This window comes from Dermacentor variabilis, chromosome 8 (assembly GCF_050947875.1).
Source record: "Dermacentor variabilis isolate Ectoservices chromosome 8, ASM5094787v1, whole genome shotgun sequence".
Lineage (NCBI taxonomy): Eukaryota > Metazoa > Arthropoda > Arachnida > Ixodida > Ixodidae > Dermacentor > Dermacentor variabilis.
The window spans coordinates 76,602,634-76,622,610 of NC_134575.1; the positions used below are offsets into that span (position 1 = coordinate 76,602,634).

General features: G+C 49.2%; 1 protein-coding gene across 6 annotated transcripts in view; it reads right to left on the reverse strand.

Moving 5' to 3' along the window:
- Positions 1 to 19,977, reverse strand: part of LOC142590340 (uncharacterized) — a 139,960-nt gene that overhangs the window by 22,595 nt on the left and 97,388 nt on the right. For all 6 annotated transcript variants that reach the window (XM_075702396.1, XM_075702393.1, XM_075702395.1 and 3 more), the window contains one exon: positions 13,566 to 13,715. In XM_075702396.1, coding sequence (XP_075558511.1) covers positions 13,566 to 13,715 — 150 coding nt within the window. The remainder of the gene's footprint in view (positions 1 to 13,565; positions 13,716 to 19,977) is intronic.

Genomic DNA, 19,977 nt, shown 5'->3' on the forward strand with positions numbered 1-19,977 from the left:
TGTACCTGCTCAGTCTCGTTTATTTATTTTATTTCAAGATTACTGCCAGCCTCTGGTTAGAGGCCTTAAGCAGGAGTGGTTACATACATGACGAACAAGACTGGGTACAAGGTGTGAAGCGTGAGCAAAATGAAATAGCACTGAATCTGAAAATATAAGCAGCGTGTCATTTGCGAAAACGTAGCAATTAGCGCTAAAAATGTGAAATTATTCCAGAAGAAAATGTAAACTGCTCTTAGCGCCAAGTTCACAAACACTTAATAGACAGAAAAACTAAACTAGAATAATATAAGCAAACCATGCGTGGTAAACGATTACAGAACATACATCCTGTCAGACAAATATAATGTGGTAGTGTGTAAAAATGTGTAGCCGTGGCAGAAGCATCAGAAAACACGTGCGTTCAGCTATGTGGAAGGACAAGCAGAAAAGAAAAGAAAAAAAGGAAAGGAGGGCAGGGATGTACCCCGGTCATTTACACAATTTCTTTGAGCAGCTTTAAGAATGATTCGATGGTGTCGCAGGCAACCACTGCAGCAGGAAGTACATTCCATTCCCTAATGGTTCGGGGAAAATATGAATTTCTAAAGGCTTCTGTTTTGCAGTAGTAATCTTTAAGCTGCTTAGCGCGGCTAGACCGAGTTGATCGACGAGTTAGAGGCTCGGTATACGTGTCCTTGTCGATGTTCAATTTTCAATTATAGAGCAGATACATGTACTTTAATCGTTCTTTAAATCGCCGTTTTTGCAGGGTAACCAGTTCTGCTGTTTCGAGCATAGCACTTGGTGATGCATACCGGCTGAAGGAATTGAATACAAATCTGATCGCCTTTCTCTGAATTTTTTCCACCTTTTTTATGTTAATATCGCTATGTGGATCCCAGACGACAGACCCATACTCAAGAATCGGGCGGACGAAAGTTTTGTAAGCTAGTAGCTTTATCTCATGGGGTGAATTCCTTAAGCAACGCCTCAAGTAACCAAGCTTCTGCATGGCTTTCTTTTCTATGTATGACACGTGCTCATTCCATTTTAAATCCTAGCTGATAACTACACCCAAATATTTATAGCTTGTCACGCGGTCTAAAATTTGCCCATCGATCGAATACCGGTTGTTTAAAGGGTGTCGTTTCCGCGTCACGGTCATCGCTACAGTTTTTTTCGCATTGATTTTCATTTGCCATGTGCTGCACCATGATTGCACTGTAGACAGCGAGGTATTTAACAGCGATTGGTCAGCGGGACTACGGATTTCTTTATATAAAACGCAATCGTCAGCAAACAACTTTATTTTAACTGGCAATTCCTGTGCAATATCATTGATGAAAATTAAGAAAAATAAGGGCCCAAGCACTGATCCCTGTGGGATTCCGGATAGTACAGGTCTTGAACGTGAATGTGTTCCGTTTATGTTTACAGTTTGTCGTCTCGAAGTAAGGTATGCTTGAATCCAAGAAAGAAGGGACTCATTTTTAAGTATAGGTTTCAATTTTATCATGAGTTTGGTATGTGATACCCGGTCAAACGCTTTCTCGAAATCTAGAAAAATAATATCAATTTGCCCTTGCTCATCCAGAATAGCGGCGAAATCATGAATGGTTTCTATAAGCTGAGTAGTAGTTGAAAGCCCTTTACGAAATCCATGCTGCCTGGGGTCAAGAAAACCATGAAGCTCAAGATAAGCTGTTAGATGTTTAAATATAATGTGTTCAAGAAGTTTGGAACATGTGCAGAGTATAGAAATGGGTCGATAGGAAGAAAGCAGCGATGGGTCTCCTCTTTTTGGCACTGGAACAATCTTTCCAAACTTCCAGTCATGAGGCAACTCGGATAGTTGTAACGACTTATTAAAAATCACACATAAGAATTTAGAGCACCACTCGGCATACCGGAATAGGAATGTGTTGGGTATCGCATCGACGCCAGAAGATTTTTTTGTATCAATGTTAAGTAGAAGCTTTAGAACACCTTCTTCCGTTATTATAATATTACTAATAGGTGGAACGCTTTGCAATGTGGAAAATATGGGTTTTTCACCGTTATCAACTGTAAATACGGAACAGTTGTTGAGCGATTCTGCAACTTGTAATTTCTCCGATACTGTTTCACCATTAATGCAGAGGGTGGGCATGGTTTTTGATTTTGAAGAAAAATGCCGCCAGAATTTTGCAGGGGACGAAAGGAGAAATTGTTTCATAGTGACATTGTGGTAGTAGTCTTTTGCTTTTTTACTGTTTTGGCTTAAATGAGTGCGCAGCGCTGAAAGTTTGCGCATGTGACTTTCAGAGGGGTGCTTCCGCAGTTGTTTTCTTGTCTTCTTCGCCTTGCGTTCCAAGCGTACAATTTCTTTTGTTATCCATGGGCGGGTTTTGCGGACAGTGATTACTTTAGTCGGTACGAAGTTATTCACGCATTGCAACACAAGATCTTTCAAGTATAGCCAAAGATCCTCTACTGAGCATAAAGCAGACTGGGAGAGGGAAACAAAGTTGGAAAAAGATAAGTCCAGAGCATCTAATATGTGTACATCATCTGCTTGTGAGAAAACAAGCACTGAGCGCTTTTCATGCTGAACCCGAGCGACATGGCCCAAACACATCGTAAGAGATACCATTCTGTGATCTGATATGCCGTTGACGACGCTAAGTCCCGTAACCCGAGGAAGCATACTTCTGCTCCAAGATAGATCCAAGATAGATTCTGAGTCGTTATGTATGCGTGTAGGTTGCTTTACTAATTGCGTTAGGTCATGATACATTAAAAGATCAACAAATGGTTCAGCGATTTGTGCACCTTGTTGGGGAAATTCACCGTCCCATACCACTGATGGAAAATTAAAATCACCGCCCAGTAGTATATTGCAGGCTGAAGCTCTGCATGAGCAGAGAAATTCATTAAGTTGGTCGCTGAAACTGCTGTCTGTGTTGGGAGGGCGGTAAAATCCCACGATAATGAAAGTGTTGTTAACAGTATGCACTTTTGCGAGGACACATTCAACTCCAGGAATGTCTGCCAACCTTTCTACGGGCAAAGATTCCTGGAAAATGATGGCGACCCCGCCCCCTCTCGAAATTCTATCTTTACGGAAGATTTTATAGCCGTTAGGTGCTATTTCTTTGTCACTGACATCAGGTTGCAGCCATGATTCTGTAATAATTACAATATGCGGCCTGTACGCAAGGATTATGCTTTCAAATTCGGAGGACTTGCCCACTATGCTGCGGGCGTTCAGGTTCAAGCACAAAAAACCGCCTGTGTCATTTTTATCGATTCATTGGTTTGCTGCCGCTGCATTTTCGGGTCTGCCTGAGAGGACCATTTTTCTCTGTTCGCTTTCCCAGTTGAACCATTCGCCGTCGACCTTAACTTTGTCGTAAACAAGTTTCACGTTCTTGCCCGCCCTTCTAGCGTCAGAAGTACTCTGCCATAGCATTTTCCTTTTGTACCTAGTGGCTGCCGAGAAGTCCTCCGAGATTGAAATAGATTTGCCCTTCAATTTGTAAGAATTCCTTAAAACACTTGTCTTTTCTTTGTGATCGAAAAATTTTACAATTACAGGACGCGTTTTACCGTGCTGTTTTCGTCCTATTCTGTGTGTTCTTTCAACTGAACGGGCTTCAACACCTAAAATATCATTAAATATTGTCGCCACACGCGCTGAAGGACCATTTGTTTCATCATCATCAGGAACACCGAAAATAAGCAGGTTGTTTCGGCGACTCCGGTCCTCCAAGTCTATGAGCTTACGCTCCAAGCATATCACAGTTTTTTCGAGGCCAGTGATCTGGCTGGTAAGTTGTTTAATTAAAGAAGCCGATTCTTCAACTGTTTTTAGTTTTGACTCGATTCCGTCAAGTCTCTTCTGAATGTTATTCTGACCATCCCGTAACTGAGCCAAGAGTTCCGTAGTGGTAGGACCGGGATTCGACTCAACATCGCCGCAGAGAATTAACAGGGACAAAAGAAAATCTTTCGCAACAGAAAGAAATACATAACAGCTATGAGGGCACGTCAGCTGGATGAAGCACGGATCACTAGATTTAACTGTAGAAAATTTGTTACAGACCTGCATGTAAAAAAGAAATGGTTTGGCCATATTGCGGATCCGATTCCAGCTGACGTGCCCACTGACTGAGAGCGGGTGCAACGGGGTTCTTATACGCGCATCCGCCGAGGTAGAGTGCGCTGTGTGCCGTGACGTCCAGGGTTCCTTGTAGAAATCCGGTCCATCACATGCTCCATCAATTTCCCTACAAACGGGGTGAGGGAGATTGGTCGCATGTTGTTCAAGCCGGGTACTTTGCCTGGCTTGGGAATAAAGACTGCGTCCGCCTGCTTCCATGTTTTTGGGAGTTCTCCTTTCTCACACACCTGGTTCAGAAATTTGGTTAATGCAATGATGGACTCATCGTCTAGTTTCCGAACAGCTGTGTTTGTTATCCCGTCCGGAGCGGGGGCGGATCTCTATCTGAGGTTATAAATCTCTGCTCTAACCTCTGTCGTAGTGATTGGAGCATCGAGGTCTCGATTGGGAGGTCCCTCGTAGTCCTGAAACACCTCGATCTCTGCTTTTCCAAGATAAGTCTCTTGGAGCTCGCTAATGAGCTCGTCATCTCTGCCAACAAAGCCATGCCTCGCTCTCACCTGGTTTGTACTAGCTTGCCTTTTTCATTTACTAGGGTCGATTAAATGTCTGAGAAGGCTCGATGTTTTGGAGAGACTCATATTAACTTCCATCTCATCGCACTTGCTGCACCAATTCTGCTCGTTGAGCTTAATCGCATATGTTTCTATTTCTTTGTTGAGTCTGGCTAGTTCGCGCCGGATATTCCTGTTCCATCTTTGTGCCTCGAGTCTTTTCTCCAGGTTACTCTTTCGGCTCCACATGTTCTGCAGTTTGTTGTCTAGTGCTTGGCGTGCGTCCTCATCCTCTATAGTTGTAGTCGCTTCCCCTATATGCGTTTTAAGGAGGTGTGTCCACCCGTCGATATTGTAGATATCGTCCAGCAGTGAGGCCTCCTTTCTTATCTCTTTGAATTTATCCCACTCCGTTAATTTCGGTTGTTTAATGAGGCGTGTTTTGACGCCTTTTCCTAGCGTGAGCGAAATAATAAAGTGGTCGCTGCCTAGATTTTGTCCTGTGCTTTTCTATGTTAATGTTCCCGCCATATGGCTTATCGTGAGGTCGGGTGCTGTGTCCCTGGTTATCCTGTTGCCTGTGCGCGTAGGGACGCATGGGTCAGTATGTAGAGTAAGCCATAGCGTTTGCATATCTTCCCATATTCGTGTGCCTTTAGGGTCCCTGTATGTATATCCCCATTCCTCGTGAGCCGCGTTGAAGTCTCCCTTAATGATGAAAGGTCTCCCATCTGCGGCTTTGAGTGCCTTGCGGAATGAGGTAATGAATCTAATTTTCTTTTGCTTGGGTGTGCTGTACACGTTCAGCAGGAATTTGCTATCTTTATTTTTCTTCCCTGTGATAATCTCAACGAGCACAGCTTCTGCCTCGCTGGCGGAGACATCATGGACAATGGTTGCAATGCTTCGCTTTACGAAGGTGGCGACTCGGCATTTATCCCCCTTGCCGCTGTCAAAGCATTGGTAACCCGATAATCTAACAGGGGCCTTTCTTGTTTCCTGCAGGACTATGGCTACGGGTGCTTCCTGTTGCAGCTCGAGGTATTGTTGCAGCAACGCTCTTTTCCTCTGGTACCCCCTACAATTCCCCTGCCAGAATGAATGTGGAGGCATTTTTCTTAACCGAATTTTGATCCATTTCTATTAAGAATCGCTTCTATGGCTCCGATTTTCTCGCACAGCCTAGCTATTGTCGTGCCTAAGGTATCCATAGACGTACTTAGGGCGTCTTTCTTGAAAGATTGTTGGTTCTATTGCGCCTGTAATAGCGCAATTGCTCCTCCATTCAGTAGCTGTCCTGCTTTCGTGGTTTCGTTCTCCTTGTCCATTTTCATCAGCCACGTTTCAATTTTCTATTGCCAGCTCGCCAGCGGGTCGGTCTCCCCCGCATTACGTTTGGAACGGGGTTATCTCGTAAAATCCACATTCATATCCTCTTCCTCCTGACCAGATGCAGCTGGCACAGGAGCAGGATGAGTGATGTGGGTGTTGCATTTTTCGGGAGCCTTTGCAGGTGCCTGCTCTGTTTTTAGCGCGCTCAGCTGATTTTGGGTTTCCCTCAGCAATCGTTCTAACCTCATGTTTGCTTTCTTCTGCTCCTCTAATTCTTTCTTAAATAAGCTAATCTCGTCTTTTTCAGCCTGGGAACCCTTGATACCGAAGCTTACCAAGTGGGTATTTTCCTCTTTCTTCTTTTTTACCCATGGGTCCATGGGGTTCCTGGGCGGAATGCCGGGTCCCCGGCCCTGGTTAGCAGGTCCCCGCCCCTGGTCAGCAGGCCACTTGACTGAAGCCTGCTGGCGGGCTCCTCCGGACCACGAATTGGACCTCCTTCCGGGTCTCGAGCTAGATCTCGCTCTCGACTGCTGCCCCGCCTGGTCTCTGGAAGCATCCCTTGCTCTGCCTAGGTGGTCCTCTCTAGGTGCCAAGGTGGTGGCCTGGGGCTTGTCTTGAGATGGGGCTTGCAACTGGAGCTTCCCTTGTTCTATCTTCTTCTTCCATAATTGTTTCTTGATGATGTACGGCATGCGACATATCTTCTGGCACTTGTTGTCGTCTAGGAGGTGGGCTTACTTGCATAGCAAGCATCGAGGCTCGCAGCTGTGATTTGGTTCGGGGTTTTCGGCTCCGCACACCCGACATCTGACGTCGTTGGGGTTCGGGCAAACATCCGCCCGATGTCCAAGTTTTCCGCAGGTGACGCATACTTCATATTTTTTGTTGTATAGGAAGCAGCGTGTGGGAAAGCATCGGAGCTAAACTTGCATCGGCACTTTCCAGTCTTCAAACAGGATCAATACAGATTTGGATTTCACCTCAAGTCTTCTGACTCCAATGATCGATGGGTTTTTCTTATTTCTTCTAAGTGCATCGTGAATTTCCTCGAGAGTTGCATCCAGCGGGACGTCATGGATCACTCCTTTTCCTCCGCTTTCCGGCATAGCAATATACGCCTTTGTCTCGACCATCGATCCACCGATGCGAAGGGCCGTGATCGCAGCGTACTTGCTTGCGCGTGCCGCATCTAGCGTAGCTATCATGATCGACTACTGCGTCAGGTTTGGTGATGGTACGTCTTCGTCTGCAGCCTCCGGGTCGACCCCGGCTGCCTGGGCCAGGTAGACGTGCATGCCCAATCTTCCAACTTCCTCCAGGATGCGATTGATACCTGCTTTCTGGCGAATAATAATTTTCTCAGCACCTTCCGGAACCTCCGCGAGCTGCTTCTCGACCGATCTGGCAACCAGCTTTTTCCCCAGCCGGGGGTTGGGCCTCGTACCGCTCCCCGCCGGCTCGCGCACGGCGGATGCGTCGCTTTGGTCGGGCGTGAAACGGCCTTTTCTCCGAATAAACCACGTTCCCCTGCTTGAGGGCTCGTCCGGGCGAGCAGCATCGTCCACGGTCTCCATTTCCAGGCTCCTGTTAGCTTGCGAGCGCCGCACGGCCTCGCCTGGGCTTCGGCTCGGCCCCTTCGCACTTTCCGGTCGCAGTGACGCCGAAACGGCGCGCGCGAGGTTTACCCATTACCACTCGCGAAAATAAGGCGCCGACGGCACCTCACCGGGCGTATATCTCACGTCCCTCGACCACATTTTCAACGCATCTCAGGTTTCAGGCGTCCGCGCCACGGCAACGCAAGCATTGACGACGCAACCGCGCCTCACCTTGCAACATGCGCGTTTGCTTCTTTCGCGTACTTTGTGCCACGAGGCCGTGCAACATTCGACCGCAGCGTCATGCTCAGCCGCGACCGCCAGAGGACTTTGTGCGACCCCCATCGCCTTCACCAGAGCTCAGACTCCGTCTATGCAGCGTGGCGCCCTGTCGCAGTGCCGATGTGGTGACGCACCGATGACAACGAAGTCCGAGAAGGCGCGAGCGGAACGAGCGCATGAGGAGAAAAAAGAACAGCAAATTCGAATAGTTTCTTCTTCCATTTGGAAGAAGAAGCAGTCGCCGAAGGGAGCGAACGCATTCCACGTCGGCTACGTTTTCCAAGAATTTCGCTTTGATTATCGCTCATTCACCTTATGAATGTAACACCAGCGTATTCAGGAAGTCACCAAGATTCTACTGGCACCATATTCAAGGTGGGAAACGACTTCCTTCCCAATCACAGAGGCTTTTGACCAGCTCCACGCTAACCCTCGCCGGAGCTCGCTTCGCCGGAGCAGTGATGGAAGTTCAAGTGAACGGGGAGGACATCTCCCCTGAAGAGTTTCTCCAAGGCAACGGTTGGTGCACCATTCAATACAAGACCCAATTCAACCGCGAGGCCGCGCAACGCAACACCCAGAACGGAACCCACTCCCGCACCGGCGAGGGAGCGAACGGCGACCGACAGCGTTCGCGTCAAAGACAGCGTAACGTCAAGCAGCAAGTCATCAGGAACAGTAAAATGCCACTACTCCCACGAAGTGATTTCAAGGTCGTGATACGACCAAGAGGAGGCCTCGACGTTGCCGCCATTGGAACCATGCTCCTCGCATCGGCCATTTACCGGGCGGCCAACGTACCGGGGCAAGAAGCAGGGGAGGACACGGTGTGCACCAACAACCGCCAAAACATCATAGTCGTGAGTACACCTCACGCTACTCACGCCGCTAAGTACAGACAATTAGAAGCCATCACCATCGGTGATCGCCGCCACGAGGTTAGTGCCTATGAGACGGCCCTCGACTACACGGTGAAGGGAATCATCAAGGGAATCCCAGGCCCCGATCACCAGTGCTCCCCACGTTGCAAGCTGTGCGGGGGAACACACATGACGGCGGATCGCAAGCGCCGCGAAAGGTACAAGACCCCCTACGTCGTGACAAAGAGGCAATGGGAACGACACAGGGCCGCCGAGGAAGCGGAGGCGGCCGCCAAGCCCCGCCGGCAAGCCGCGCTCGAGATCCAGGACCCGCAGCCGAGGCCGCTCCCGGTCCCGGAGCCGCACCCCATACCCACGGCAGCAGCAGCAACGCCGGTCTCGCAGCCGCACCCCCAGAAGGACCTCAACGAGAGACACTGAAACCACCGAGAAGGTGAGCTGGGCAGATGCGGTCACGGGAAAACTAGCACCAACCGCGAAGGCTGGCGACAAAGTACCCGCTAAAACAGAGACGGAGGTAACTAAATTAACACAGGCGATACAAGCGCTGCAGTAGCAAATAGAACACACGCAGAAACAGATTCGCGCAAAAGACGACCTCATACATAAACTCCAGCATGCCGTGAAGAGCGGTACCGATACAGATTCCATGCATGAAACTCAAGAACAACCCATAGAGGACGAGGAAGTCGTATACCCCGACACTATACCCAGACCCACTCCCTCACAGACCACTCAGGCCACGCAGGGAACAGAAGAGGAACCCATAGAGGACGACGAGGTCGAGTCCCCCGATACCAAACGAAGACCCACTCCCACCGTTACAGAGGCAACACGACCCAAGCGCACGCGCGCAGCAATACGCGACGCGCGAATAGATGCACTCGAGGCTCGCTTAAGCAATCTCGAGGAAACGATCATCGCGTCCATCACGCGTACCATCCAGCGGAGCCTCGAGAGTGTTCACCTCAGACTGTCGAGATTAGAAGCCGCAAACAGCACGATCGTACCGTCGCATAGGGAAGCGGCGCAACACATGTAACAAGATATAAACATGGCCCGACACTCATCGAAACAAAAACACACGATATGGCAGTGGAACTGCAGAAGTTACCAAAACAAACGAGCGCACTTACAACAATACCTGAAAACGATCCCCGAACGCCCAGACGTCATCATACTCCAGGAAACGAATGGTCCCGCCAAACTCGCGGGGCACCAGTCTATAACAGGCAAGGCGGAGAAACCGAACGTCACCACACTGGTCAAGCGAGCGCACACAGCTATCGAGCACGACACCAAAATCAGAGACATCGAAAACGTTCTCGTAGAATTAATTCCACCACGCAAAACTCGCAACAGCATTTTCGTACTCAACGTCTACAGCAGTCCCAGACGCCGCCAGCACCGCTTCCATGTCCTCTTCAAACGGGCAATCGACATCGCCAAGGGGCAACAGCTGTTCATTGGGGGGGACTTTAACGCGGCGCACACGGCGTGGGGTTACAAGCACGATCACCCTAAAGGCACCCATCTATGGGCAACGGCGCAATACGCCGGACTCGAGGTGGTCACCGACCCCGCGGCACCAACAAAGCAGGGCAACAGCGTAAGCACTGACACGACGCCGGACCCTTTCACGTGCAACACACGCAAAGTCACTTGGACAAACACCATGCAAGACTTGGGGAGAGATCACTACATTATTTCCATAGAAGCAGAAGGCGGTCCGCAGGAACACAATGCAGGTCGTCAAATGAAGATCACCAACTGGAATCGGCTACGCAAACATCGGGATGAGCAACAGATGGAAGACATCGAAGATGTAGAACAATGGACCGACCAACTGCGGTGGGATATCGAGCGCATGACGCAAACGATCCCGTCGACAGCTGGGCTCGAGACAATAGACTCCCGGTTGCTGCACATGTGGGAAGCCAAAACTCACCTGCAGCACCGATGGAAACAACAGAGACACAACAGGAGACTGCGTAAACGGATATCACAGCTCAACAAAGACATAGAAAAGCACGCGCTTAACCTGCAACATCAACAATGGGAAGAGAAATGCGCGGAGATGGATGGTCAACTAACCACGCGTTGGACGTGGCAGATACTGCGGTACCTGATCGATCCCGCCAACACCAAGACCACACACATGCAAGGCATATACAAAATCATACACGCTTACGGGGGAACGGAAGAACAATTCCTACGGGATGCGGAACGCCTTTACATATCCCAAACCCCACCGCAAATATATCCAGACTACTCAGGAGAAAGCAACGCCACCCTAGACGAGGAATTCTCCGTTGCCGAAATCCAGGCGGCCCTCGTAAAGCTGAACACCAAGTCGGCCCCTGCCCCCGATCGAATACCCAATAGGGCACTACGCAATCTCAATTACGGGTCGATCGAGAAACTAACAAAATACATTAACGAGTGTTGGGCGCACGGCAAGCTACCCCGGCAATGGAAAGAAGCAAATATCACACTGATACCGAAACCCGGCAAGAAATTACAGCTGGAGAACCTGCGCCCCATCTCCCTCACGTCTTCCGTGGGCAAGTTAATGGAGCACGCGTTTCTCAATAGACCCACGGATTACCTCGAGGACAACGACTTATTTCCACACACCATGATTGGGTTCAGAAGACATCTCTCCACGCAACACGCCCTTCTGCAACTAAAACACCGAATCATAGACAATCCGGGGCGCTCGACGAGAGCCATCCTCGGGCTGGACCTGAAGAGGGCCTTCGATAACGTTCGCCACGATGCCATATTGCGACAAATAGACAAGCTAAATCTCGGCCTGCGCACGTACAACTACGTCCGAGACTTCCTGACGGGAAGAACCGCTCGCATGCGAGTGGGGCAACTACAGTCAGAGCAAATCAACATCGGCAGCTCGGGCGCCCCGCAGGGCTCGTTGATCTCGCCAATGCTCTTCAACCTCGTCCTGCTGGGGTTGCCCGACCGATTGTTTCAAATCGAAGGACTGCATCACACGCTATACACGGATGATATTACGATCTGGACGACAACGGGCAGCGACGGAGCGATCGAGCAACGTTTACAACAGGTCATCCAATGCGTAGAAAACTACCTTGTGGACACGGGACTCGCCTTCTCGGGCGAAAAATCCGAACTGCTGCTATATAGACCAGTCAGAAAGGGGCGCCCACCTAAATGCTACACCCCCCTGGAAAAGCAAAAGATCCAATTAACGGTATCAAATGGCCTACCCATCCCGATAGTAGAGAAAATCCGGGTACTAGGAATGATGATAGAGCATAAGCGTGGCAATGGCGAAGCACTTCGCAAGATAACGGCAAAGGCCACCAGCACGATGCAGCTCATTCGACGCATCACCAACAAACACGTGGGCATGCGCGAAGGCGGCGTCATCCGACTCATACAAGCCTTCGTCATTTCTCCGATAAGGTACACGGCAGCGTTTCACAACTGGACGGTTGCGGTTACAAGTTCAACGCGCTCATACGCAAGGCGTACAAATGTGCTTTGGGACTTGCACCTGGAGTTAGCACCACCAAGCTCTTAGAACTAGGCCTACACAATACGCTCGAAGAACTCGGGGAGGCGCAACAAGTGTCCCAACTTGAACACCTATCCAAGACCCGCCCGGGCAGACACGTACTTGAAAATCTCGGCATCACATACCACTCGCAACACGGCGTGAGCAACTATACGTACCCCCATTGCCTCGCAACATGTACCCCCAACACCACACGGGGAGGCGTAAAGCCAGGGCAGAACAAATGAACAAGAGTTACTCTAACGACAAGGAGGCGGTCTTCACCGACGCAGCCCGCTATCGAGACAGGAAGAGTTTCGTGGCGGCAGTTACTGGCCACCGAGGCAACCACCTCATGAGCGTCACCGTGAACACGGCACATGCCGAAGCGGCCGAGGAAGCGGCCATAGCACTGGCCCTCACACAAACCAAAGCTACATACGTGATCTGCGACTCGCAAACGGCAATTCGCAATTTCGCAAATGGGCGCATCTCGCAAGAGGCGTATCAGTTACTCCAGCGACATCCCATACACAAGGGAGAGGCCGACGTTGATAACCGGAGGCATTTGCTATGGATCCCGGCACACACTGGAATGAGCACCCCCAACGAAGCGGCTCACAGCGTTGCTCGAGGCCTGACTCACTGAGCAGCATCGGAGGAAGAGCCCCCGTGGGATACTGCAAACATCTGGGCATGGGAGGATCGTATGACCAGTTTTCACGAGATCACGGCACACTACCAATTACAAAGACGCATATACCCATTCCCTCATGCTAGGTTAGACAGGACGCAAGTTGTACACTTCAGACAATTAGAAACAGACTCTTACAGAAACCCTAGACTCATGCACGCCATGTATCGAGACATGTACACTACAAACAGATGCCCATCGTGTGGCGAGGTTGCCACACTAAATCACGTGTTATGGGAGTGTCAGAACCTAACAAACAAGTCGGGCAGTGCTGACCCCTCCTTCTCTTCCACCGCCAGCCTCCAGTCACGCTGGATGACCGCACTGCTCAGCTCTGACCTGACAGCACAACTCTGGCCCTTCCAGCGAGCCGAGGAAGCCGCTTCGAGACGAGGTCTCGGAACCGCGTCCGCGGCGGGTGCCCAGACCCACTAAAAAGACGCCGGACTCAAATCTTGTTGATTTGAAATAAAAGTTTACGCTCTCTCTCTCTTCTTGCATTCAGACGTGGCATCGTCTTTTTTCATCTTCAAAACTTCAATTTTTTTAAAATTCAACGTCACTGCCACGCTCGTAACAGACTTATATGGGAGACTTACCTCACCGGGCTGCCGATTCTACAGTCCTCTTTATTTTGGACACATTCGTCGGAACCAGGCATGTAGTACTTCCCATCGATACAATCGCACCTGTTGCCGAGAAGAGTGCACTTCCTCTTGCCGGGCGGACAGGTGCATCGAGCGCAAGTGCTGTGGGAAGAAAATGCGGGATTAGCTGGATAAACCGAGAGCAGACTATTTCAGTTATAATAAAACTCGCATTCTTCGAGATTTTCTCGAAGTTCGCTGCATGTTTGTCAGTGTCCCTGCTTGTTTGTTTATCGGCAGGTAGCTTTTTTTACGTAAACTTGGTTCACTTGGTAGTCCGTGGCTTTATGGGTAACGCACCTGATGCTATAGTTAAGGAAGTTGCTTCAAAACGATCGTTGGACCAGCTTCGTTCACTGTCTATGTGCCACTGTGTATGTGGCACTTCTCATTGAACCTTTTTTATGCCGACATGGTTACCTGGTTTTGTGTCACTGAGTATTTGTCGTTCTTCAATGAGAAAAAAATAAACTGATTTAAAATATCTCCATTGCAGGGGCAAATCGAACCCATGAAATATGACACCATGCAAATTTGTTCAACTGCACATATACACAGTCGCTTCGCGCGCATTTCGCCGGCATCAGGGTAACAATTAAGGAGATGTCGATAATCGGAAGAGACTTTAATATATATAGAAGCTATCCAGCGAGATACAAACTCCGTGTTTATTTATTTGTTTTTTTTTACAGCGGAAGCTGTCATGGACCCATTCCAGTAGTGTTTATGACGCGGTTATGCGCTGCAATTACCAAGTTAGACACCCCAGCCGCACATTTAATTTAATTAAAGACAGGGACACATTTTTCAACCTATTGCGCAGTCGGAGAGAGATCCCTGCGAGCACGCTCTGCGGGGAGAGAGAAACGACGTCACTGCCGGCGAAGCCAAAGGCGTGCCCCAGCTTTGCTGTGAGATAATTATATCATCATGATGTTGCCTGAAACCCCGTTTCCCACTGTGTCTCTTCCCTGGAATGACACGTAGATCAATGTATGTGTTCTGTATGCGTAAGCATTTCTATGCCAACCCAACGAGAAACTTTGATTGATTGATTGATTGATTGATTGATTGATTGATTGATTGAAAACTTTATTGTTCCACCGAGCTGGGGTGCCCGCCTCTTAACCTACACGTACGTAAGGGGGGAGGACGAAGCAGTCCCCGCGAGTTGAGGACGGTGAGTCTTCACGGCTCAACGGCCAGGCGGATTGCTCGACGCTGGCCGTCTTCAGACTCGCTCTGGAGCAAGGCCTCCCAGGCTTTTCTAATGTCAATGTTTTCTTTGGCCCCTGGGGAGCCAGCACACTCCCATATTGTATGGTCTACCGTACCTTTTTGCTTACAAATTTTGCTGAGGACGTCGTTATAGTCCCTCGTCTGTGTTAGGTAGATCCAATGCGGTGATGTATAATTGTTTCCCTTGAGGCGTCGCCAAATGCGAGCGTCCTCCAGAGATAGAGATAATCACTAGATAGTCACTAGATAATCAAAAACTGCCCGAAGATTGGAAGACAGCCAACGTGACTCCGATATTTAAAGAAGGTGATCGTACACACGTAGGCAATTACAGGCCGATATCTTTAACTTCCGTTTGCTGTAAGACTCTCGAACATGTCCTGTACTCTAATCTGATGAAACATTTTCAAACAAATAACTTTTTCACTTCGGCTCAGCATGGGTTCCGCTCTGGTTTTTCGTGCGTAACACAACTAGCCGAATTCACTCATGACATTGCACTCGGCCTCGACCATGGTGAACAGATAGATGCACTCTTTCTTGATCTGCGGAAAGCATTTGATGTCGTCCCGCACAATCTACTTTGCTTAAAATTATCATTCCTAGGCCTTCCTGAACATATTTTTGGCTGGATAAAGGATTATTTACACCTGCGCAAACAGCAAGTTGTTCTTAATGGGGTAAACTCGGCTCCAATGCAGGTGCTATCGGGAGTGCCTCAAGGCTCTGTGCTTGGGCCTCTTTTGTTCCTAGTTTATATTAATGATTTAGTAGTAGGCCTTAATTCAACAGTTAGACTGTATGCCGATGACTGCGTCATGTATCGTGCAGTGAAATGTTATGCCGATATGTCTGTCTTACAGGACGACCTTGAAAAAGTTTCTATTTGGTGCAAGCGGTGGCAGATGATTCTGAATACTGGTAAATGCTACCATGTGCAGTTTACAAAGAAAAAGAAAAAATTCCCTAGTTCCTATTGCCTAAATAATATTGCACTCAGTACCGCTAAGGATGTTCAGTACCTCGGAGTTACGTTTTCTGAAACGCTTGACTGGACTAATCATGTTAACTCAATTAGCGCGAAAGCTTACCGTCTTCTTCACTTTTTCCGACGAAATTTTAAGCATTCTCCTTCATCACTGAAGGCAACCTTGTATTTAACAAACATCAGGCCTATCCTAGAATATGCATGCGTTATCTGGGATCCATACACTATAAACCTCACAGAAAAAATAGAACGCGTCCAAAAGCAAGCAGCACGCTTCGTAACAGGAAATTATAATTTTAGTACCAGAGGATCCAGAATAAGGGAAGGATTGGGTTGGAAAACTCTTTCTTCACGCAGGAAAATCCTAAGATTCAAATTCCTTTACAATATATATAAAAGTAAAACTGGTATCGACAAAACACTGTTCATCAAGGAGCCGCATTACGTTTCATCTAGGAGAGACCACGCTAACAAAATTAGAGCTTATCAGTGCCGTACCAATGTGTTTAAGTATTCATTTTTTCCTAACACGATTAGCGATTGGAATGAGCTCCCTAATGAAGTGATGGCAGCTTCTAGTTTTGAAAATGCTATTGAGAGTCATATTCTTTGATTGTTCTGTTATTCATCTCTGCACATACGCTACTTTTTTTTCTGTTTTGTTAGTTAGTTATTTTGTCACTCACTTTGTTTTGTACTTTGTTAGTTTCTATTCCGCTTTTGCGAATTTCAGTGCTTAAACTATGTTCTATTTACTGATGTATTCTTTTGATGTTGCTGAATATATTTCCATTGTGACCACCTGTATTTTAACCCCCCTACGATAATGCCGTACAGGCGATGTAGGTATACCGAATAAATAAATAAATAGAGACCGATGTAGAGGCGGAAAGATTCTTCTTTCGGCTTTGTAGTGATGGACAATTTCCCTGTACGTGATCATGCTATCTTTTATCCCTGGAACTGGGTGGTCTAGAGTTGCCCGATGGTAGAGTGCTCGGGCGAGCTGGTGAGCGGCTTCGTTGCCTGGGACTTCTTCATGGGCCGGTACACAAATAAAAGTTATGTCCCTCCTGGGAGGGTTCTTGAGTAGAATGTGCAGGGCTTCTTCAGAGATTTTCCCTTTGTAAAAATCTCGGATAGCTAATTTTTTTCGCAGAATATTACTCCCGCTTTTGTACCTGCATAAGGGAGCGCTACTGCAACCTCCTAGACTGTACAGGCGTCCCTCGTGCACGTGGAGCACGCTATCTTAACGCACCCGTCGCCATCAACCACCGTCGATACCGCAGCCCCGTCTCAGCCGCAAGCGGCATCCACGTACGCTACGTCATGAGACGGTGTGTTTTTAAGTTTATTTACTAGAGCCTTAGCCCTGTGAGCTCTCCTCTCTTTGTTGTAGATAGGATACATATTTTTAGGTAGGGGGCGATTCGGAAGCGTTTACGCACGTCCAACGGAATGTCTTTCTTGTCAGTCGGGGCACCCCTGTCGCATTGAATTCCTACCCATTCCATGATTTTTCTCCCTGTTTTAGACTGGCCTAATCTTTCCAACTGAGACACTCGTACTGCCTCAGTGAGTTCAACTAGCGTGTTGTGAACCCCCATTTTGATGAGGAGGCTGTCGAGGTCGAGTCCGTGAGCCCTAGGGCTCTCTTAACGCTTTTCCTAGTGATCGCATCTATTTTATCCTTTTCTTCTCGTTTAAACACAAGATACGGTGTGACATACGCTATACGGCTGGTAATGAAGGCTTGCATGAGTCTGAGGAGGCTGTTCTCTTTGAGGCCCCTGCCTTTGAGTGAAATTCTCCCAAATATCCCCGTGACCTGCGCCGCGTATCCGTCTAGCTGTTTGATCGTCGTAAGGTTGCATCCATTTCTCTGGATATACATGCCCAGAATTCTTATTTCCTCCACCTTGGGAACCTCATTTCCGTTTACGAAAACAATGATGGGTCTGCTGCTTCCAGCGTGTCCCCTTTGATGTTTGGGCTCAATGATTAACAGCTCCGATTTCGGTGGCGAGCACGCCAAGCCTCTGCTGGCCGCATACTCTTCCACCATATTCGCCGCTATCTGTAGTTTAAGTTCAATGGCTGCGTCACTGCCACTGTTAACCCAGATGTTGATATCATCCGCGTACATGCTAAATTTAATCGATTTAATCTTATTGAGTTCCACCGGGAGACCCCTCATCGCTATGTTGAATAGGAAGGGTGAGAGTACCGACCCTTGCGGGGTTCCCTTGCTCCCAAGTATGATGGGAGGAGATTTTACATCCAGAAATTTCATCTTTTTCAGCATGGGAGCCCTTGCTACCAAAGCTTACCAAGTGGGTATTTTCCTCTTTCTTCTTTTTTACCCACGGGTCGTTGGAGTCCCTCGGCTGCAAGCCGGGGTCCCGGCCCTGGTCAGCAGGCCACATGGCTGAAGTCTGCTGGCGGCCTCCTCCGGACCACGAATTGGACCTCCTTCCCGGTCTCGAGATAGATCTCGCTCTCGACTGCTGCCCCGCCTGGTCTCTGGTAGCATCCCTTGCTCTGCCTCGGTGCTGCTCTCTAGGTGCCGAGGTGGTGGCCTGGGGCTTGCCTTGAGTTGGGGCTTGCACCTGGAGCTTCTCTTGTACTTTCTTCTTCTTCCATAATTTTGTATTGATGATGTACGGCATGCAATATATCTCTCGGCACTTGTTGTCGCCTAGGAGGTGGGCTTTCTTGCATAGCAAGCATCGAGGCTCGCAGCTGTGATTTGGTTCGGGGTTTTCGGCTCCGCACCCCCGACATCTGACGTCGTTGGGGTTCGGGCAAACATCCGCCCGATGTCCAAGTTTTCCGCAGGTGACGCATACTTCATATTTTTTGTTGTATCTTATATATTTTTCTTGTAGGTAGCAGCCTGTGGGGAAGCATCGGAGGTAAACTTGCATCGGCACTTTCCAGTCTTCAAACAGGATCAATACAGATTTGGATTTCGCCCCAAGTCTTCTGACTCCAATGATCGATCGGTTTTTCTTATTTCTTCTAAGTGCATCGTGAATTTCCTCGTGAGTTGCATCCAGCGGGACGTCGTGGATCACTCCTTTTCCTCCGCTTTCCGGCATAGCAATATACGCCTTTGTCTCGACCATCGATCCACCGATGCGAAGGGCCGTGATCGCAGCGTACTTGCTTGCGCGTGCCGCATCTAGCGTAGCTATCATGATCGACTGCTGCGTCAGGTTTGGTGATGGTACGTCTTCGTCTGCAGCCTCCGGATCGACCCCGGCTGCCTGGGCCAGGTAGACGTGCATGCCCAATCTTCCAACTTCCTCCAGGATGCGATTGATACCTGCTTTCTGGCGAATAATAATTTTCTCAGCACCTTCCGGAACCTCCGCGTGCTGCTTCTCGACCGATCTTGCAGCCAGCTTTTTCCCCAGCCGGGGGTTGGGCCTCGTACCGCTCCCCGCCGGCTCGCGCACGGCGGATGCGACGCTTTGCTCGGGCGTGAAACGGCCTTTTCCCCGAACAAACCACGTTCACCTGCTTGAGGGCTCGTCCGGGCGAGCAGCATCGTCCACGGTGTCCATTTCCAGGCTCCTGTTAGCTTGCGAGCGCCGCACGACCTCGCCTGGGCTTCGGCTCGGCCCCTTCGCGCTTTCCGGTCGCAATGACGCCGAAACGGCGCGCGCGAGGCTTACCCATTACCACACGCGAAAATAAGGCGCCGACGGCACCTCACCGGGCGTATATCTCACGTCCCTCGACCACATTTTCAACGCATCTCAGGTTTCAGGCGTCCGCGCCACGGACACGCAAGCATTGACGACACAACCGCGCCTCACCTTGCAACATGCGCGTTTGCTTCTTTCGCGTACTTTTGCCGCGAGGCCGTGCAACATTCGACCGCAGCGTCATGCTCAGCCGCGACCACCAAAGGACTTTGTGCGACCCCCATCGCCTTCACCAGAGCTCAGACTCCGTCTATGCAGCGTGGCGCCCTGTCGCAGTGCCGATGTGGTGACGCACCGATGACAACGAAGTCCGAGAAGGCGCGAGCGGAACGAGCGCATGAGGAGAAAAAAGAACAGAAAATTAGAATAGTTTCTTCTTCCATTTGGAAGAAGAAGCAGTCGCCGAAGGGAGCGAACGCAT